Source organism: Pteropus medius, unplaced genomic scaffold (assembly GCF_902729225.1).
Source record: "Pteropus medius unplaced genomic scaffold, Ma_sr-lr_union100, whole genome shotgun sequence".
Taxonomy (NCBI): Eukaryota; Metazoa; Chordata; class Mammalia; order Chiroptera; family Pteropodidae; genus Pteropus; species Pteropus medius.
In genome coordinates, this window is record NW_024342466.1 from 2554883 (window position 1) to 2576711 (window position 21829).

The 21829-nt window shown below is 57.6% G+C and overlaps 1 protein-coding gene across 12 annotated transcripts in view; it reads left to right on the forward strand.

Annotated features, from left to right (window-relative positions):
- LOC120600862 (leucine-rich repeat flightless-interacting protein 2-like) overlaps positions 1 to 21829 on the forward strand; it is a 73138-nt gene that overhangs the window by 38841 nt on the left and 12468 nt on the right. For 5 of the 12 annotated variants that reach the window (XM_039860475.1, XM_039860482.1, XM_039860491.1 and 2 more), the window contains 10 exons: positions 992 to 1057; positions 4905 to 4982; positions 11069 to 11104; positions 11489 to 11614; positions 12902 to 12973; positions 14661 to 14831; positions 16766 to 16858; positions 17755 to 17847; positions 18971 to 19063; positions 20330 to 20471. In XM_039860475.1, coding sequence (XP_039716409.1) covers positions 992 to 1057; positions 4905 to 4982; positions 11069 to 11104; positions 11489 to 11614; positions 12902 to 12973; positions 14661 to 14831; positions 16766 to 16858; positions 17755 to 17847; positions 18971 to 19063; positions 20330 to 20471 — 970 coding nt within the window. Of the gene's footprint in view, positions 1 to 991; positions 1058 to 4904; positions 4983 to 8631; positions 8659 to 11068; positions 11105 to 11488; positions 11615 to 12901; positions 12974 to 14660; positions 14832 to 16765; positions 16859 to 17754; positions 17848 to 18970; positions 19064 to 20329; positions 20472 to 21829 lie in introns of those variants that run through there. The other 7 variants (XM_039860519.1, XM_039860509.1, XM_039860510.1 and 4 more) reach the window with 4 other exon arrangements.

Genomic DNA, 21829 nt, shown 5'->3' on the forward strand with positions numbered 1-21829 from the left:
CCCTCAGGTGTGCCCCCACTGGCGTGTGCACCCCTCCCTGCACGCCTGCTCCTGGAGCGTGGGCACCCTGTCTGCAGCCCCACTGGGAGTGACTCACCCCATCCCTCGGAGCTCACAGGTGCTCTGGTGTCTGTGTCCTTGGCCAGAGCTAGCTGTCACATCGCTCCAGTCCCGAGAAGACAGTGTTTGTGTAGGATTGCTGGGCAGGAACGGGACAAGGCCAGTGTCTCCTTAACCCACTGGCGGAGAGAGGTGGCTTTTTGATGGCTTTGGTAACCTTAAGAGGTTACGTGTGGAAATTCCCGGTTTTAAATGCGGGACACTTGGCCGTGCAGGAAACTTCACTATTCCAAGTAGCCATGCCGCGTTGTCGATAACTTTCTGAATTCACATCAAATTGCACACTTATGAGTTAGACACGTAACCGACGGGGCACACCAGCTGTGTCTCGGGGTGGGGGTGGGGGGCAGGAACCTGACGAATCCCAGAAGCTGGACAAAGCCTGACGTGGCAGTCGTGGGCCGTAAACTCCCGTTCACCCTCTGACGAATTACTCAGGGTTTTCAAGTTCATCACAGATTCTGTCTTCTAGTTAGCAATTTTTGGAAATTATAAGAATCAAACTATCATTAACATCCCGTCTTAGTCCAGAGTCACTTCATATTAGACTCCTTTTCCAAACGTCAAGCGTGAGAACGCCATGACAAAATCCAGGATCTTTGAACGACCTGCCGTTTTAGGCCTGGACTCACACGCTTTGGCTCGGCAGGGCATCTTTCTCGCGCTTGGCAGTGGCTGGAACCCCTCCCGCAGGTGTTGGCACGTCCCCGTGTGGCCCCGCACCAGGCCTGGGAAGGGGCCTTTGAGCCCGCCCCGCGTGCCTGCCTTCCAGGTGTTTTCCAGGCCTTGTTCCTGGCACCCGTCAACCTACCTCAGCTCACGTTCCGGGGTTTTCTGGGCGCCCTGTCCTGACGACCCGTTTCTGTCACAGGAGCCCGTGCTTGCTGACGGCAGCCTTGGCGGGGCTCGGCGGGGCAGCGCCTGCAGTTCCCACGCTGTAAGGCACTTCGTCTGTCTCTGTGCATGACCCCGGTGACCCGCTTGGCACAGGTCCAGCCTGGGGACATAACCCGCCTGAGCTGCAGGGAGGACGCACTGTCTCATCCCAGTTTTTCTCCGTAATAAGGGTCACAAATAATGTGCATCGCGAAGCCTGCGCTTATTAGTTTAATGTCCTCACTTGTCAATTTATGTTGAGGTCAGAGGCGAAAGACTCACTGAGTTTTATCAGCTCTTTGCCTGCAACACACTGACGGTACTAACAAGCCGTGAGTGGTTGGTCTGAAAATAATAAAAGAAAAAGAGAATCGGGCAGGCCACAAGTTATTTTCACCTCCGTGTGATGGAGGAGGATGAACCAATTTAAAGACTCGGAATGTTACACAGGCGTCATTCCCTTTTCTAATCTCGTTGTCTTCCAACCTCATCAGAGGATTTGAAATGGCACCACAAGAAGGGCCTGGCCATGGTGCAAGAAATACTCGTTGAATGAAAACACGAGTGAGTGAATGAGTGGGGGATAAAGGTGAACAGATAGGGAAATGGATCCGTCCGCGGGCGCGAGGGAGCAAAGGGGCCAGTCCTGCGGGGCAGTCGAGGCCGGGCGCCACCCCCGATGGGCGCGCCCCCCGCAGCAGGTGCTTCTGCACCCCCGGGCACCTCCACAGACCCTGTTGAAATGCACTGAGCCCCAGGCGAAAGAGACTGCTTTGCTAAGAAATGCTTGACGGTGCTTTTACAGTTGTGCTTTCAAAAATAATTGGCTACGTCACAAATTAGCTAAATAATCCAATTTTATGTTTTTTTTAACATTTCTCCAATCATGAATATGCGGGGATTCTTATAAAGTAACTCGTCTAACTTACAGTTTTCTTTAGAACGTAATTTTTATGAATATTATACCTAGTAATTGACTGACATAGCGTTAGTTTTATTGACATCTCATTAAATATCGGTTTTACGTGGCATAAAATTTTTCATGTATTGGAGCCCACTGTATCAAGCCTTTTTCTCAGTTCTTAAACATTTTCGTAGGCCTTTCAAAAGTTCCTAAATGACACCTAATGGACGAAGTAGCTCGAGCCTATATGTGATGGATGAAATGCAACGAAATGGCTTTTATCAGAAAAGAGCCAGCACACTACTTAAGAGAGTGAAACTTTCCTGGCACAGATAGTCCCCGGATGAGCCGCGTAGCACGTCTGACGTCTGACGTCTGGCGGGAAGCCTGTCTCGCGCAGATCCTCTGTAAATAGCGCCTCTGTACATGGACTTTTTTGGAGTAGCTCGCTCTTGGCCTTCAGGACGTGGCTGCTGGCAGTGCAGGTTGCTCTTCGTGGAGCTGTTATTTCTGTGTTTTCAGCCTCCCACGGGAATTGCCGGGAGCAGTGGCTTTGGCGGAGCTCAGGAAATGAAAAGCCAGCTTGCTTGTCCTGGCCGCACACATGCCTAAAATAGGGCCGCCTGTCCCGGGGATCAGGCCATGCAGACAAAGTAAAGGGGAGTGAAAAGTGAAAAGAACGCCTCCCCGTGCCCGACGGCCACCCCCACGCAGAGGGGCTCGGCACGCGTTCGGTGACTTAAACTGGACAAACCGAACCGGGCAAAAGCCCCTGTGCTCTCAGCGGCCAGGCAGCAGGCTGGGTGAAGAGAAGGCGCTTCGAGCTCCTTCCTGTCCTCTCCCGGGGTCCCCAGCCCCCCTCGCCCCAGCCCTCACGATTGCCCTCCAAGTGGACGCCATGTCCAGCAGTGGGGCTCGGGGGCAGAGCTTCCCAGGCTCTCCGCCCAGCTGGTGGTCATGGTCGCAGATAAAATCCACACACTCACGAGGAGGCCCCGGCCTCAGTCCAGGCGGCCCCAAGTCTGCACGCGACAGCCGTGACCTAGCAAGGCGTTTCTTCGTCTCTCAGAGTTGGCCTCGACCACAGCGTGTGTTTACAACGGAGTGACTTAATTATAATTATACTTAAATGACACTACGTGAAATGAAAAGCCTAGTTTCGTGAAGTACAGCTGTTTTGCTTGAAAACCTTTCTGCTGTACCCGTTTCTTACCACGGTCGGGCTGTGTGCGTGCCATGCGAAGCCGCGCGCCGGGGAGCGGTCACCACCCCCGGGACACAAGGCCCCGTGAGAGTTGTTTCCCCCAGACAGTGACAGCGGGGAGAAGCCCACCGTGCATTCCCTTGCGTCATCCTCTGTGTCCTTAACATCCGTGTCACATGACGGGCGGAGTCACTCTCCAAGGTCTCGTGGCCGGTGACAGATGGAGCTTGGACTGGGACGCAGATCGTTAGTTAGCCCCACGCCAGCCACACCGACCCGTAAATACAGGTAGCTCCGGAGGTGGCGCATGGCTCATGGCGGTAGAGACCGCAGGCATTTTCTGCACGGCGGGGTCAGGCCGGAGGAACTGAGAGCAGCTCCTGGCCGAGGAGCCGGGCGGCTCGGGTCGGCAGTAGCTCCGTGGACAGCCTTGTATCTGTGCCCCTGATCCGGATGGGGGGACAGAGCACGGTAGCATTTGCGTGCGGGAGGAAGTTTTTGCTCTCACGTCAGTAAACCCAGAGACGAGATTCTTCCGCCTTCAAGGGCCCGTGTCAGGTGTTTTAATCGGTTCCGAACAGGAAGAGCTACAAGGCGAGGCCGGCGAGACTGGCCCACGTCTCACATACCCCGGTGTGGCAATGGCTCTTGCGTGTGCGTGTGCGCGTGTGCGTGTGTGTGGCCGTGTTAGCTGTGCATCGAAACGTCTGGCCGTAAGCGTAAGTGCACGGTAAACGTTTATCAGATGCAGGAATGGGTGTAGGTGAGATGGGTCTGGGGACTTGGCTTGTCTTGACTGAATCTGAAACTGAATTGTTCATTCAACAAGTATTTCCTGAGCTCACACAGTATGCCAGGCCTTATCTGATCACTGGGGACGTAGTAAATGCAGCTCTTACCCGCAGGGGAATTGCCTGCTCGTGGGAGAGGCGGTATTTAGGATGAATCAAGATGAGACAGCTGTCGCCTGGGAGCTCTGCAGCTCCTGCCATTTGCAGGAGGGATGATAATGCCTGCGGGTGTCCCACGGGGGCCCTGACGACAGGGGACAGGCCCTCAGTGCCTGGCCTGGTTCCCGGTGTCGGAAAGGCTCCCCCGCAGGGCTGTGCGGCCTCTCCAGGACGCTCCTCCGGCCACGCTCCAGCCTGTCACCCTAAGTCGTGTCAGAACCCTGCCTCCCCTGCCCCCTCTCCGACCCTGCCTCTCTCAAGAGGAAAGTTAAGACTTTGGGGGAGAAAAAAGGACTAGAACAAACGCGAGGAAGAAATCGGAGTCCAGGGGGCTCGGCTTCCAGAGAAGTCGGTTGCGGGAGAGGGTTCAGAGAGGCGGACAGGCCTGCGCCCCCGCGCCCCCGCCCCCAGGCCGGGGCTGGCTGTGTCTCCCCCTGATCTTGGTTTGCTTTCCGCTGCAGAGTCGAGCTGCGGGCACCTGCTGTGCCGCTCTGCACTGCGCTGGGCCGGGGGGCGGCTCGCGCTGTCGACAGCGGCCCTTTCCCCCGTGTGCACCATGGGGCGCGACCCCAAGCCCGGCAGAGCCTTCGGGCCCCTTTCTTCCTGCTAACCGAGAATGCCGTGTTCTTCTGCCGCTGGGATGAAACGCTTTCGACCTTGCTGGGTGGCAAGACACACCCTCCTTTCCCAAGGGAGGCCCGCACTCCCGCTAACCTGCCTCTCTCCTGCCTTGCGGGGCACACCTCACAACTAACGGAGCGCTTGGCGGGGGGCTCCGTCCCCCCGGCATCTCTGCTGACCCTGTCCCTTTGTTTCTGTCTGCGTGTCCGGCGCCGTGCCCTGTGGGCAGCCCTCGGAGCACAGTGGCCACCGCAACCCCAGCTCCCGCACCTCCTCCAGAGCCAGCTCGGCGCGGGCCAGCCCGGTGGTGAGTGTGCCTCTGCCCTTGCCGCCCCCCACCCCACACCCCCACGTCTCTGTCCTGCAGGAGGAGCCCTCCACCTGCCAAAGCCTGAGCACAGGGTCCGGCAGCAGGGCTTCCCCGGGCTCTGTTCCGGGCCTGAGTGAATACAGAATCAGGAGCAGCCCTGCCACGTGGAGAACGTTCCTGTCCAGTGGTACCCGCACTGCTTCGCTAAATTTCTGAGGGACCGTGGCGGGGATGAGCAGGGTGCTGGGAGGTGGCGTCTCACTGGGAGGAGCAGCTGCGAACCGTGGGGAAAGGTGTCGCCGTGTGCATCGCTGGGCTGTTTTTTATGATTTAAGAATTCGAAGGGTGACTTCCCACGTCCTGTTTGACATTACCTGTTAGCCAGTCCAGCTGGTTTTAAGAATAAAGTTGGGCCTGTCAGGCCTGTTACATTCCTCACTCTGCTCGGTCCCCTCCCCCCTGGGCTGTTCCGTACAGAATGGCCCAGGCTTTTGCTTTGGAAAGTAAGGGGCCCGACCGTCTGGTCCCCGTCCTTCGAGTCTCGTTGCTATGTTCGTCCCCCGGGGGCTTTGGGACTGTCGTCAGTTCCACCTCATCGGATGCTTCGTACGAGGGTGCTGCACATCCTGGGGACAACGAGGGTTTGCAGGGCAGTTCGGCCCAGGGGACACTTGGGAATGGGGTGGGGGCTGGCACAGTGGCCGGGGAGGGGGCTTTCTGGTCAGAAGCCAGGGTCCAGCCTGCACAGTGGAGGACGGCCATGCCGAGGCCGGTAGCTCCCTGGACAAACCCCAGGCACAGGAAAGCAAAGCCAGGCCACACCGATCCACATTTCTCCACTCGGTCACAGGGAAACTTGAGTGTGGCTCGTACATGACAGGACGCCACGGTGAGGAGTGGGGTGCCTAAAACGTTGCTCAGCTCCGCCCCGCCCCCAACCCGCACAGGCCTGTCCGGTGCTGTTCGTTCTTTACATCAGACGCGGGCTCTCAAAGCTGGGAGGTTTTCTAGCAAACGCAGCTGTCGGCGGCTCCCGGGGCAGCGGACACACAGACCCCTGCGAACTGAGGCCACCTCACTGAGTCGGGCGGCCTCCGCCTCCCCCTCCCTGTGCCCCTGACTCCAAGGCCACAGCCAGAGCCGGTCACCCCTGGGCTTGCTCTGGTATTTCCCTCTTGTATGAAGTGTCCTCCACCGTTTCCCGGAGGATCTGCTTCTCAGGGGCAGTGAACATGGCCCCCGTGTCAGCTGCAGACACTGCTCTGTACACCTGTCCCCTGCCCACCTGCCCTCACCGCCATTTCAGCCTCCCGCCCCATCGTGGAGACCAGCACCCTGAGCATGCCCGGGTGGCTGGTGGCGGACACCCCACGAGGCGCTCGTTGCTCACCGGGACCCAGCAAGCAGGAAGAGTAGGCTGTCCAGCTGTTCCATATCGTGTCACCTCGGTTTTTAAAATGGGGCACATCGCTTCTGACGGATGTCACGATGTTGCCTGAATGACTGGAGGGCAGCACTGGCGGACGCGGGGAGTCCCTGCTCGCTGCGGTCAGCAGCCCTGCCGGCCTCGCCGGGCATGCCTGCGCCCAGCCCGCGCCCGGCCCGCGCCCAACCCGCGCCCGGCCCGCGCCCAGCCCGCCCCCAGCCTGCGCCCAGCCTGCGCCCTGCCGAGCGTTCACTCTGCGGTGGCTCGGTGTCCCTGTGCTCTGCCAGATGGAACCTCAACCACGGGGGCATAAAAAACTCTCCACGGCAGATCGATGGAGAGGTTCGCTTCCTTACGCGTAATATTCTCTCATGCTTAGTTTTTGGGGAAAACAAAAGCATTCGCAGTTGGCAGAAGGCCGTGGCTTCACTTCGAAGAACCGTAACCCCAAGTGCGCCGCCTGCCGCAGCTCGGGATCCGTGGGTCTGCGACACGCTGGGTTTATTCAAGCTTCGTGGCAAAGTCACAAAATAGCCGGTCACTTGGACTGAAGAGATTGAAGCCGGATGCAGGTTTCCTTGTCATAAACTTCTAAACTTGTGAAGTTTCCTCACCTGACGTGGGTTCCACAAATGCCCGTAAACAGAGAGGGGAGCGTGAAACGTGCCCCAGGTCAGGGGTGCGGTCTCTGTCCCCGGGAGGCTGGCGAAGTCCGGGCCCCTCGTCCTTGCTTTTTCTCCGGGCGCCATCGAAGGACCAAAGCACGGCGTGCAGGGCGGCCAGGGCGCCCCCAGTTCTAAAGCTCGCCCCCGCACCCTGGAAGGCCTGGCTGAGGAGACCGGCTACATGCACTGCGAGCTGCCCCCGCTGACCCCTGAACGGAAGGCGGCCACAGTCCCCGAGCAGCCAGCGCCAGGTCTCTGCACTGCATTATGAGCAGATCACCGGCGGGATCGCTCTCCTTCCCTGAGTCAGCTGCTCGTCTGCAAGATCGGTTGATTGTCACGTGGAAGGGACGTTCAGGGAGCAAAGGTCAGCACCCCCAGACGGCGGATGACAGTCTGTGCTCCCGCCCTATTGGGCGCCTCACACAGGGCGGGGACCTCAGGCTGGAGGCACCTCTGTGTGCAGGAGTTAGAATCTCACAGACGTCTGCAGAGGGTGCCCGGCCACTCCCCGGGGGACGCGGTTGCGGTGGCGCTTGGTCACCTTGCGGGCAGAGCGGAGCGTCCCCGGCACCTGTAGTCACGAAGACAGCCGAGCCGACCCTCTTCTGTGATTTCCAGAGCTCAAGGACCTCTCACAGGAGCGGCACCGTCTCTGTTTTCTGAGTCTTAACGGTCACGCCATCGGAAGCGGGTGGGTGTCTGCATTCGGGGCTTGCTGGGCCAGCAGAGATGTCTGTGGACGTACTGGGCCTTGTTGATTGGGAAGAAGCCAGCAGAGTTGTGTCCACATCCTCTGGTCCTCCGGCCTGGGAAGGAGAAGCAGTCGGCGTGGGCCATGCCCAGGGTCAGGCCTGCTGGGGTGGGCGACTCGCCTACCTGGCCGGCCGCTCAGAGGGACGTGGAGCAGGACGGGAGTAGGGAGTTACAAGCCCAGCTGAGTGTCGCAGCTCATGCCTGGATGGGGACATCTGGCCAGGCACGTGAACGTCCTCGGTCTCTCCTGGAAAGGGCGGGCAGCGACACCGTAGGAGAGAAGGAATCAGGCATCGGCAGCTTGATTCTCCTTGGCAAGTCGGGCAGGGCCAGGAGCTGTCGCTGTATCTGCTGTGGCCCGTGGGAACGAGCTGTCCCCGGTGGTGTGGATCCGGGGGCCAGTGGGAGTGAGGACAGGGACGGAGCCTCTCTGGGAAGGCAGTCAGGGTCGCGGCATGCGGCAGCCGGGAGAGCTCCGGTGTGGCAGGGAGGCGGGGCAGGGAAGCACTGTCAAGTGCAGAGTGGCCGGAGCCAGGGACTGGGCAGCTGTCCCGCTTTAGGAGAGGCACCTGGGCTCTGCCCCGCCCCCGCCTGAGCTCTGCCCCGCCCCCGGAGCTCCCGCATCGTGGGAGAGTGGGCAGGATGCCCGCCCTTTCAGGACAGAGGCCATTCCACTCCATCCCTGTTTTTCCCTCCCATGGATGAGCCGACTCTCCCCTCCACCAAGTCAGGCCTCATTCAGCAGGTGCTTACTGAGCACCTAGGATGTTCCCCGCTCAGGGCTGCAGCGGCGTGCAGACCTGTCCCCGCCCTCATGGACGCACAGGTGAGGGAGGCGGCGCGGTGCAGAGCTCGCAGCATGGGCTGTGGGGTGCGGGGGGGCGGGAGGAGAGGGACACGCGGATCTCCTCGGGGGCTTGGCATGGGGGCTGGGGACCCGGGCCTGAAGCGCTGCCAAGCAGAGGGTCTGGCCCAGCAAAGCCAGCACGTCTGTGCCGCCTAGGCCTCCGAGCCCCACCTCTCTGAGCTGTCCATCAAGACCATCATGAGCGGGGCCAGGTCACGGTGCTCGTGTGTAGTCAGGGAAATGGAGGGACGGGAACCTCTGGCCCGTCGAAGCTAGAAAAACAAAAGTCTGCGGTGACTCACGTTTCGTGTTGTGTGAAGAGGCAGGGGGCAGGAAGCAGGTGGAAAAACAGGTCTTGAATTATGAATACAAGTCATAATTGTTCCAGGATGAGCTATTCAGGATAATGTCAATATTACCAGATTTAAAACCCCAAATTTCCGCCCTAGGGGTCGACTGTTTATAGCTGAAGGACAAGTCCCGTTGAAGTGGGTGTTTTCTGAGCAGTGTTCGCTGTTGTCAGTTTGTGTCTGCAACCCCGCCTCCCACCCGGTGTCTGGAGTTGCCTGGTTGGGGGCCGGAGACACCGTAGGAAACATTACTGTCCCCAGGCCCTCTGCCCGGTCCCTTCGTGCCCACAGCCTACTCCTGCCTCTAGGAGGGTGGGCAGGCCACACTGCCGTATGGAAAACCTGCGACGTGAAACCTCGGCACACGCGTGGACGTGGAGCCCGATGGGCGCCCTGAGCGCGCCCGGCCGGCCCTGCACGGGCGCCATCTGGCGGGAGCTGGGGGGACTGCGGCGGCTCCCTGCTGCGGCGTCGCTCTCCCAGGGGCTCGGGCGCTAGTGTGACCCCTGTAATTCAGAAAACAGACACAGCGTTTACCTCGTGTAGAAGAGATGAGAAACCGTAGCATAGCAATAGCACACCCCCACACACACACACACCCCGGGCTGACTTGGATCCGTGGGCAGGCGACCCTGAGCTTGGCCGTCCTGACCGGGAGCTGGTTTCGGAACTGCCTTTTTTTGAGAAATCGAGTGTGTTGTCGGATTCCATTGATCCCCCGCCCTGGCTGGCAGATGAGCTGCCACACGGCTGTGTCGTGCCCACTCTGGGTGACCGCCCGTCGGAGCGCGGTCCGAGCAGAGACGCCGGTGGTCAGTGCGCCGTCGCGCTGGGGCAGCATGGCGAGGGCGTCGGCCCGGGAAGGGTGGCGGGAAGGGTCGCCGGCGGGAAGGGTCGCCGACGGGAGGCCTCGCCTGCACGGGGTCCTGAGCGAGGCCTGTGCTTTCCGTGCACGACGTCCCCGCGGGCGGGGTGACGAGCCGCTCTGCGGTGGCCTCGGGCCGGGCTGCGGTGTGAGACCCACCGCAGAGCCGGGGTCGCCGACTGGGTCCGGGGGCCCGGATGCGCGCCGCACTCGGCACGCGCACGCGCAGGGGGCGCCCGGGCGGTCAGACTTGACCTCTGAGCTGCGGGCGGCAGAAACGGGACGCGACGCGAGAAGCTCCGCGACCGCCAGCTCCTCCCAGAGCGTGGGGACGCGGCTGAGCAGGGCTCCCTCCTGCTCGGCGACTGCCCACCGGGCGCATGGAAAGGAAGGAAAGAGAGAAAGTTGGCCTTCGCCACATGCTGGGTCTCCCTGGGGTGGCTGCTCTGGGTCCCGCGAGACTCCCGCCTGCCCGAGGGGGAGAGGGGCCTCAGACCCTGGTACAGATGGCAGAGATGAGGAAAGGCACATTCTTCGGGTCTCACATTTCACCTGGCAGATTCTCCCTACGTTCAGCCCCACCCCCACCCCCAGCAGCCCCCCACGTCTGGGCCACTCATCCCAGGATGTTGAAACCAGAATTTTCACTTCCACGCTGTCACTCAGGAGAAGTGGGAAAAGCTGCCGCTGGCTCACTGCTTTCTCCTGCTCCAGAGACCAAGCTCAGGGAGCGTCGACATTTCAGCGCCCCGTGGGGGCATCTGTCAGCCCGGTTAGAGTCTCGCTCTAATCGTGGTCACTTCACGGTGGTGTCGTCCAGTCCTGCACGGAGACCCACACACACAACTGCAGGAATCCGTAAAGGAAAGCTGTTCAAATCCAGCTCCTTAAAAAAAATCCCTCAGTGTGGAGCTTTCTGTGATCACCATGTTTTGTTGTGTCGTCGTGTTCTGTGGGAATTGTAAAAGTTGCAAAGCCACGTGGTGGGGTCCAGCCTGTCCCTCAGCTGCCCGTGGCCCTTGCTGTGTCCACGCCGCCTGGCAGAGGCATACTGCAGGGTGCTGTGGGCAGAGCGGGTTTTCCAGAGGAAGCTAATGTTTTATTATCATTTACCCCTGCATCTAGATCCCCCACGTCATGCTTGTATTTAATATTTGTCCATTTTCCTCTCTAGGTTGAAGAGAGACCAGAAAAAGATTTCACGGAGAAGGTAAGGCATTTCTATAAGCCTTTATATTACGCCATCGGGAAACCTAGTACGTCCCGAAATTTCTGGGTAAGAGTAACAAGAAAATACATTGCTTGATCTTTAATGAAGATCTTCACTGGTGAGTGAGCAGGCCTAGTTCATGGCCCACCAGCCAGTGTCACAACCTCGAGGGTCCCCGGGGGTCACTTCCAGTGTGTGTGTCGAATCCCACAGGACAGGAAGTGCACACTGCCCACTGCTGGGGCTTGCGGTTAACCCAGACAAACCCCCGGCACCCACAAAAGATATTCCGATTGGACTAGGTTCCAGAAAGGCGCCGTGAGCGTAGACTGACAGCAGCGTTGGCTTTGTCTGCCCTCACGTTTGACCCTCACACCCTTCCAGGGCTCCCGCAGCCTGCCCGGCCTGTCCGCGGCCACGCTGGCCTCGCTGGGTGGCCCCTCCTCTCGGAGAGGAAGCGCAGAGACCTCCACCTCCATCGACACCGAGGCGTCCATCAGGGAGATCAAGGTAGGGCTCCCTCCATCTTTACGGCCCCTTGTGAACATTGGTCTTCAAGGAAGAAGATGTCATTCGTCAAGGTCCAGACCTTCCTTGGCGGTCCGGTCTCCCCTCCTTCCGTAACCACGTGTTGTAGCAGCACCGAGACCCAGCTCAGATGTGGTGGGAAGCCATCCCGCCCACCCCGCCCCGCTGGGCAGACGCCTGCGCGGGCCCCGAGCGCCCCAGCTCCCCGGCACGCCCTCACCACACAGCGCCACAGGCCCCTCTGCCCGTCCCTTCTCTCTGTGATCACCTTCACCTGACCTCGTTGCGTTCCAGTGGTGTCTTCCGCTGGGGTGCGGCCGTGGTTCTGTTAGCTCCTTGACACTCAGCGGGAGCCGGCGAGTGGGAGGGAGGGAGGCAGTACTGTTTGTTAGGTCACTGGAAACGCCGCATCTGAGAAGGTGACTGAAGGTGACGCACAGGGGACTTAGGCACTAGAACCCGCGCCCCCTGGGGAGCGGAGGGAGGAGCTCAAGGGATCGGACCTGGCTTCGTCTATAGACGCACTTCCTGGCAATTAAAACTGGTTAAGTGTGAGCAGCTGGGGGACCCTTCGCCAGAGCGGTCAGAGCAGCGATTTAAGCATCAGCGGGGGTGGCGCTGGGCTCCCCTGAAGGTGCCTCCCGAGGCCTGTGCTTTACAAGCACAGCTGTTGACTGCTGCTCCGCGATGTCCCACGTGCCCCCGCTGTGCCTCCTGCACTGCCGTTCATTCCTGTCCTCCATCGAGGTCGTGTCTGCGGCCATCCTAAGTCGTCTCTGCTCGTGGGCCGTGAGCACCGTTCATTTGTTCCCAAGCATTTATGCAGCGTCCGGCTCCCGCGGACACAGGGTACCAGGAGGGGGGCGGTGAACGGGGCGCGCAGAGTAGGGACGAGGGCTCCGAGTGTGTGGGGCGCGGCCTCGCCAGCCTCTGTCTCTAGGCCCTGGCTGAACCGAGCACTGAGCAGGAACTCAGCTTGAACGAACCGCAAACGAGTCAAACCGCTTGGCCCGTTTTCAGAGGCTCTTTTGCCAGTTTTACAAAATTTATAGAACTATCACATGAGAAACACCTAAATTTTGATCGTCGTCATATAGAAATTTCCTTTATGTTCCTTTTCCTCTTAAAAAGAAATCAGAGGCTCGCTGCTCGGACTGCCGCGTAAGGGAAGCCACCCTGACGTGAGGAGATGCAGGGGCTGCCTCTTTCTTTGCGGCCTTGTCTTTGCTTTCCCTTGACATCACCCGCCTTTCTCGCCATTTCCCCCAGGAGCTCAATGACCTAAAGGGCCAGATTCAGGATGTAGAAGGCAGATACATGCAGGGACTGAAGGAGATGAAGGTACCAGCGTCCGAAGTGTGGGCTCGCGATACTAACCCAGCTTAACCTAGAGCAGCCGAGGGAAGACCCTGCTACTAGCGCATGCTCGCTCCGAAGCGGCCCCAGACAGTGGGGCGGCAGGCGGCAGGTGTGCTGGCGTGGTGTGTGCACGGTCGTGTCCCCAGTGCGGCTTTGGGACCGAGGCCCAGCGCCACAGCCGCCCCGTGGAGGAAGCCGCTAAGTCCTTCCTGACGCGCGTCTGTCCTCACCCCCGGCCCCCGTGTCTCGGGCCCCACAGGGGCGTGCGGTTCACTTGAGGAAGGGTTTTCGGTTTCCGGGCTGGGTGTCTACACACGGTGCTTCACTGTGTTGGCTTCTCAAAGTGTCTGTGTCTGTGTCTGCCAGTAACACCGTCCTCGTAACTGTCCTCGTGGCCACCCTTTCGAAACCACATTCTTTGCACATGTGACGTTTCCTAAGTGGAACGGCGTCTGAAAGCGCATCATCTTGGATTTATCTGGGTAGATGCGCACCCCGCTTAGCACGTGCAATTACCACACTGTGCCGCCCAGGATGATTGGGTAAGGCGGGTCGTCGGGGGGCTGTGTTCCTCGCCTCCGTTCGGCAGCTCGTGGCAGACCGTGGACCTAGCAAGAGATGGGAGCCCCGTTCCTGCCTCTCCCCCTCCCCAGAGAGTACCCGAAAAAGAGCCCGAGTTCGATATCACAGGGTCCCTAAGCAGAGGAGATGACAAAACACGTGACTAATTAATCACTTCCCTATTTATCACCTCTTTTTAAAAAGGGGGAAATTAAGCCTGAGGCTCTCAACTCTGGAGCCCGGGAACCGCCGGCCCCACCTGAAATCGTCGCCCTGGTTCACAGGTGCAGGTGGGACCAGCTCCGGTCTCCGTGAAGCCGCCCAGTGGCACCTGAGACCCCCACCAAGCAGCGCCCACCCTCTCTGCCTCTGGGTGGTTTACACCTGGGGACCCCCCTCTCTCTTTTCTGGAACTGCCTCCCCCTAATTTGTGTTCTGGGATCTAAAGGCTGCTGTACGCTCTCTGCTGCCTGCCTGCAAGGCTTGGGGCGTGTCTATTTTCCAGGCCTCTTTCCCTGGGCTGCCCTCTCCAAGAAGCGACCTTTGTCTCTCCAGGATCCGCCCACTGAGGCCTGTGTCCCTTGTTTAGTTTTCCTATGGATTGAAAATCTGAAATTCCACTTAATCCTTTCCTGGTTCATAAGCCCAGACAGGGCCATCGGCAGCTCGTGGCAGGGGCTTGGTTCTTTCAGCCATTACACGCTGGCTCTGTCCCCGGTTCTGGTCACACGTCACGAGTGATTACTTCAGAAACCTGCCGAACAGCCCAGCTCATTACGGCTGGCTGCTGAACCGTGGAGACAGGACTCTGCTGCCGCTGTGCCCAGACCCCTCTCCGTCCGGGTGTCCCCCTTGCCCCAGTGACCGTGGAAATTATCTTCGTCCCTTGACACAGTTAATAACTAATTTTCTGAACTGCTGAGAATTCGATCCGATCGAAAAGGGTTTTCTATGCACTGAAATTGCCGTGTGTTTCCTATTTTGACTCATTTGCACCAAGAAAGCAAGTCTCAATTTAGGGCTGAGTGTTTTGTTTTCACGGATACGGACCTAATGTTTGTTTTTGTTTTCGTACCGCGTTTTCAAAACTATGGCCTGGTCTCCGCAGGACTCGCTAGCGGAGGTCGAGGAGAAATATAAGAGGGCCATGGTGTCCAACGCTCAGCTGGACAACGAGAAGACCAACTTCATGTACCAGGTCGACACCCTGAAGGAGGTGCTGCTGGAGCTCGAGGAGCAGCTGGCGGAGGCGCGGCGGCAGCACGAGGAGCAGAGCAGAGTAAGCTTTGGGGCGACAGCGCGGGGCGCGCACGCACGCGTCGACAGGGACCGTCAGCGTGGCGGGAAACAGCGTGCGGTGCGTGTCGAGAGTGGTTGTATCTACAGTACGTGTCAGTAGAATGTGAAAATATACATATTTGGTGTGTGTGTGTTTTCAGGTTCCACTGAGTTCTGAGCTTTTTTTTTTCAATAAGTTTTTTCAGTGCGCGTGTGTGTGCATGTGTGTGTGTGTGTGTGAACACGACTCTGTCCTTGTCCAGGAAGCCCAGACACCTGGGAAGAATGCCATGCTCTTTGCTGAGGAACTTGAAATACTGATATGCACATTTCAGTGTGTGAAATAGAGGGGATTTTACTAGAACGTGTGTGTTTTTCATGAAAAGTAAAGTCATAACCATGAAAAAACGCCTACCCAAGACCAGCGTGCTGCAGTAAGGCGTGATCGGCTGCTTCAGGATGTTCCTGTTCGTATATATTTCCCGGGTTTTATTTTGTTATCTCTCTTGACACCATAGAGAAGTGGTCGATTACAAGTATCAAAGATGTTTAAGAAAACACATCCACTTAATTTCTGCCGATTGAGAAACAGCACAGTTGCTCCGTGTAAGAATTAAACACTGATCTAGCGCACAGAAGGGCGGAGCTTCTCTGCACTTTGACCCAGAACCCCGGGGCTGATGTGCTCACTTACAGTACCAGCACGAAGCACGAGCCTGTGTTCCGACCCCTGACAGCCTCTGGTCTGCTGAAGGCTGGGCCCGGGTCTTCTTCGTGGCAAACACAGCAAGCAGCACTTGATTCTCTTGTTTTTAGGAATTACTCGGTCTAGCAAACCATAGAATGTTGTTCAGTTTTTCAGAGTTGCTAAGGTAAACAAGAAAATTTAATTATCTTTTTAAAAAATGTGGCTCTATGCTCTAAATGCCAAAGGTATAAATCAGGTCCCGGGACCAAGCCCGAGGCCGCCTTGGCTGCTGTGGGATCGAGTTAGAAGCTGGGGAGGGGTTTCACCCATGACAGGCCTGACCTCTGAGACCCTACGTCCTCTTTGGCTGCGGGGCAGAGGGCGTGTCCCGAACCCACCTGGCGGGCGGGGACCGTATGGAGGCTGGGGACCCACGGGGCGTCGTCGGCTAGGCATCAGGAGCGGACCAGGGCCTTCAAACCGGAGTCCAGCGGAGTGGGGGGCCCTCATGTTGCCTCAGGGTAGAGGCCAAAAGCCAAGCAAAGCCCAGCAGGCAGGTCCCGGTCCCAGCGAGGAGGGGACCCACCAGCCCAGGCTTCAGGAAGTGGGTGAGCAGAAGCAGAGGCCCAATCCCTTGTGAAGTAACCCCGCTCACAGGTCTAGGGAAGGGAGCCCTGCCGCCCCCAAAGCCGTTGGCAGTTAGGGGCACTGAGCTGAGCAGGACACCGGAAGGTGTCGTGTCCCTGGGTCTCTGGGGTGAGTCTCAAAGAGGGGGGTCCCACTGGTGTTGCCGGGCGCTTTTGCTCCCCAGCTTTCCGGCTCCATGTCTGGAGCCCAGAGCTGGCCGCCCACCAGTAACGAGGTAAGCTTGCCAAAGCAGGCCTGTCTGGCCCCCATTTAATCCCAAGGAGAATTCCTTGTCATATTTCAAAATTGGGGACAGTTTTATTATAAGTCCTCGGCAAAGCTGCCCCCTCGGGCCCTCAGCACAGCCAGCCCCGCGGGCCATTCCCAGGCATGAGGAAAGGCCATTGGTTCCATCAGCGCCTCGGTTAATGCGACAGTAAGCCACGCAGCCTCTTCCGGAAGGTCCGGGGACGTGGGTTCACGTGTTACGAAGGCCTGGAAAACGGCGATGGCGCGGTAACGGTGACCTGTTCCGAGGCAAACGTACATCAAGGGGCCGTGAGCCGGGATGTCGGGAGGGCGTGCCCCAGCGCGGCCTGAGTGCTCTGGTCCCTTCGCAGGAGCTGGAGAGGGAGAAGCATGCCCACGGCCTGCTGCGGTTCCAGCTCGCCGAGGCCACGGCCGCCCTGAGGCAGAGGGACGAGATGCTCGAGGTAGGTGGCACGCCCCAGGTCCCTTTTGCATTTGCCACGTGGCCTTTTGTCGGTTCACTGCGAAGTCGCTGCGGGCTTTCCTGAGAATCCAGGGCTTAGGCCGACTCCCCATGCCTCGTGGACGGAGTCGGTTCCTCTCGGTCAACAGGCTCATTCTCTGGTGGTTTTGTGTTTGTCCAGGAGGTGTGGCGGACAGAATAATGTCCGCGTCCTAAGCCTGAAAATGTTCCGTTACCTAGCAAAAGGGACTCTGTAGATACGGCGAAGGCCCTTTCAGGCCCTTTTGATGGGAGGCCATCCTAGGTTATCCGCTGCGCCCGGTGTGTCACCCGGTCCTTACAGAAGGGGGGCGGGGAAGTCAAAGGCACAGCAGGGGACATGGTGGCTGAAGCAGGTGTCAGAGCGACGTGAGGAACGAGGGCGCCTCTAGTAGCTAAGAGAGGGGAGGACATGGACACGGACCCCACTCACCCACCCCAGAGCCTCCAGGAAAAGACCCAGCCTGCCCACTCCTCGGCCTCAGCCGGGAGACCCATTTGGACTCGCGAGCTCTGGAACCGTGAGCGAACACATTTGTGTTGTTTTAAGCCACCGCGTTCATGGTGACTCGTCACAGTGGCACTAGGAAACGAATACAGGGTCAGTCGTTAACCTTTGAACTTGATGAGAACTTCAGCCCAGCGGGTTTTGTTCCTGTGCCGCTGGAAGCTGGGGGGAGGGCCTGGAGGAGCGCGGGGCGTGCTGAGCGTGGGGTCACGGTCAGAGAGAGTGTGCGGGCGCCTGCGCGTGTGTTGCTGGCTCACAGGTTGTCAGGGTTCTCAGCAGGTCTAACACTGGCATTTTCTTCCTGTTTTAACTCTTTATCTGCTTTCTTCCTGTCTGTCCCTGTTCTTCAGGAAATCCGACAGCTACAGCAGAAACAGGCCAGTTATATCAGAGAGGTTTCTGACCTTCAGGAGACAATAGAATGGAAAGACAAAAAGATAGGGGTAGGACTCTCAAGTCTTTCAAAATCTATTCCTGGCAGTCTGCCTAGCAAACGTGTGGCTTTCAGAGTTTGGGGTTTGCAGAAACGCTTGTTTGAACATGCATGCAGCACCCGCGTGACGCGGAGTGACTAACACGGCACGTACGCCAGCTCACTCTGAACCGGAAGCCAACTTCCAACCTGGAGACCCTTATCCCTCAGCATCCGGGCTCTCCACCGGCCCTGTGGGCGGGCCAGCGGCACACCGACACGCGACACGCATGTGAGGCTGGCTCTCGGCAGGTCTAACTCACGGAGGCCCAGACCTCTTGGAATCCCCTGCCTGGCGTTGCCTGGGCTTCCTCTCAAAGGGATTTGAGGAGGCTGCACGGTGGCAGGTGCTGTGTCCCACATGTCCCCACCCCCAAATCTCCTGGGGAGGCCCCAGATCCTTTCCCTGCACAGGAAAAGGAGAGGCAGCCCACCTGCATGCAGAAGTGACGAGTGGGAAGAAACCCACTTAAAGTAACTGCTGTGCTTCACGGTGACGATGGCTTCCAAAACAGGGTGACCCATACCGTGTAGCTCCGCTGGCAGGCCCCAGGCGCATCGTCAGCGCGTTGACCCCACGAAGCCGCCCTTGTCTGCTCCCTGACGTGCTCGTCCACGCTTGCTTAGGATTTGGTGTCTGTGCATGTGCACGCATGTGCGTGGTTCACTTTGTGGCTGTTTTATGTTTATCTGTGACAACAAGCGCCGAGAATCAATGTAGAAAGATAGTTAAATTGCTAAAGTAGTCGTCCCCGGAGGCTCTTTATTTATCCCTCATTTAAATGGGCTCGTGGCTTCTGTTAAGTCTCTACCAAGGTCGTGAAACCACAACCTGCACCAGAGAACGATGCAAACGGAATCCCTCCAGTGCCGCTGGTCGTAAGCGGCTGCCGGGGAGCACTCCTTGGCGGCATAGGCTTCACTACTTGCAAGGAGAGCTTATTACTTGCATTTTGCTGTATCTTTAAGCATATTCTATCTGCTGCCCCGATGGTCCTCGCTTTACATAGTAGAAGCCTCCTTCTTCCTCTGCTTCCGAAGTCACCTGCTTACCTGTGCGCATCTTCTCTCTTTTTGCCCTGCTGCACACTCAGGCCTTAGAGAGGCAGAAAGAGTTCTTTGATTCCATCAGGAGTGAACGAGACGACCTTAGAGAAGAAGTAGTCGCGCTGAGAGAGGAATTAAAGGTAGGAAACCAAAGGACAGTTAACAAAACAGCGTCTCAGCGACACCAGGGAACTCTGGGACTCCCAAGAACGAGCGTGTGCGCGTGTGCTGGCGTTGATTAATTTTACGGCATTGATTCTAACTGTGTTAGTAGATTCAGATCTTCGGTTAACTGAGGCCAAAGAAACACGCGAAGTAAATACGGTTGCACGGGGCCGGCCACGGCCTCACGTCCTCGGGCGTACCTGAGCTTGAAGCGACTCTGATTTCTAAGAACGTTTTGATATAGTGTCGAAATTTTTTCTCGTACTCATTAACGAATTCTCCAGGACATGACTCAAAGTTAGAGAATGGATTTGTTTCTCATACTAAAGACCCAAACTTAAGGGCTTCTGTAGTGGGACGGGCGTGGGCGGGGCTCACGCTGTTTAGACTCTGAGATCCGCGCGATTGTAGGAATGTTCCATGTCCCGTCTGGGCCGGGTCAAGGGGTCCTCGGCTGCTGGCTGGACACTGAGTTAAAAGAATAAAATAAAAACAGACAGCTGCGGGGGTCAGCGTGCTGGGTGGGCCCTGAGCCCTGGAGGAGGCAGTGACAGGAGAGGCCCCGGCGGGTCCCTGTGTAGTCACTGGAGACATGGGTGTCAGCTGCTTAGATCCAGGGGTCAAGACCAGAGCAGTGAGCCAGAGGGAACAGGCTTAGTGCTGAGGCTTGTGACGCTGCCGCCCCCGCCCAGGGCTGTGAGGGCAGCAGGGGACCGTGAGCGGCACAGAGGGGACCCTGCCGTCATGTGCTGCAGCCGCGTTTAGAGGCTTTCGCCGTGAACTGAGCGTGAGCTGAATTTCTTTAGAATGTCCCAAACCTTCTAGCCACGTCTCAAGCCCTGCTTTAACGTAAACTTCGTCCATTCCTTTCGGAATACGGATATATTTCTTTGTTTCCGTGTCTCTTCTTAAAGAAGGCAAGCAGGGTTTTAAAAGTCCGGGTCACTTTTCAGTGACTTGCTCGATGCTCCACGTCGTGGCAGCCTCAGGCCATCACCTCCAGGTAGAAAGGATGCCCGTTCAAAGTGCCCGGTCCCCAGCTCATTGAGACGCGGAGGGGACGTCCCGGCTGTCTGCGTGTGGACAGCAAAGTCACGAGGGTTCTGCCCAGCTCGTCCTGACCCTGTCGAATTTCTCTCTGCTTCAGGAAAAGTAGTTTCTTTCTAAAAGATTATTAATAAAATAGAGTTTAACCTAACATCGCTCAGCGAGCATTACAATGAACCCGTTTTTGTTCCCAGAAACATGGAATAATCCTAAATTCAGAGGTAGCTGCCAATGGAGAGGCTTCGGACACGCTAAATGATGTCGGATGCCAAGGGGCCACCAAGGTGACGAGAGAAGAGTTGAATGCCATCAAGGCGACCGCGGACGGGACCCTAGGTAAGTCCTCGTTCCCGTCTGGCTCCCGTCACCTTCCAGTCGGCATTGATTCACCTTCCACGCATTATCAGAGTCGAAGCGGTCATCACTGTGCGATTAACAGTCACGCAGCATGCCATCTGTCCCGTCCCTCATGGGCATCTCTCTGCCGAGCGATGCCACCACCCGCGTGTGTTGTCTGGCGTGCATCTCTGTTCGGTGCTCAGCACAGGTGGCTGAGAGATAGATTTCTCTTGCTTCTCGAAGCCACCAAGTGAGACTGAAGGCAAGGAAAAGCTTCAGAGTTAAGTGGAGGTTTTGGCAGTACTATCTGGTTTTCCTCAGACATGTGCCTTCTGTTACAGAAGGTCAGAAATGCAGACGTTAATATAAATCGTGTCTTATAAAACGTATGCACTAATAAATAGCAGACGCCGTGGAGTGAGTTACCTGACCAAGATAGCAAGCCGGTGCCACAGTCCTCCACACCATTAAGCATTTGGAGGGTACGCGGTGCCTGTGGACCGAAGTTTGGGGCCTGTGACAGTCCATCTTGATTGCCATTCTCAAGATACCACTCGAGATGGGCGGACAGCCCTGGGTGGCCAGTGAGAGGGCCAGGCAGCCCTGGGTGGTGACTGAGAGGCAGCCCTGGGTGGCGAGCGTGCTCAGTGTGAAGGGCATCTCGTACGAGCCAGAGTCCGAAATGTGTCCGCCCCTTGTCAGAGGCGACATTCCTTCATGTGTCACATTTTTGCTTCTGAAAGATCATAAAGCGGGGAATCCAATCGATTGTAGGAACATTTTATATAATTTACAAACATCTGAAAAGATTCACTAATTAATATCTGACATGATATTCGGTTTTGGCATAAACCGGTAAAATCTGCTGTGCAGCCTGAAGCTACAGCCGCATGTACGGCTCCACATTGGTCGCTGGTCACCAGCGTGGCCTCAGCTTCTACAGTGAGGCCGGAGTCCCGTCCGGCCATGACTTTTAATTTCTATTTGGACGTTTTCATCTTATTTCTTTGCATTTCGGGAAATGCAGAAGCCTGGGGGCCCAGCCTCTCGGGGCCTGACTTCCTAGGGGGTCTCAGTATCTTCGTGACTGTCGAGGAAGACAGACAGCTCTTTTCACTGTGTAAAGGTCGCTGAGAGAAGATACGCCCCTTTAGTCCCATCCCCCTTTCGTGTGAGCTGCCGAGCAGCCGAGCACCTGACCATGCTGCTCCCGTTCAGACACACACCTGGTGCGTCTTTGAGACCCGCTGTGAAACAAACTTAAAGAACCAGAAATGTCAGTTTTATAAGCGGTCTTTTGATCACACATCACTATCAGTGAAGAATTGTGGGGACTTCCCGAGACGTATGTTTAT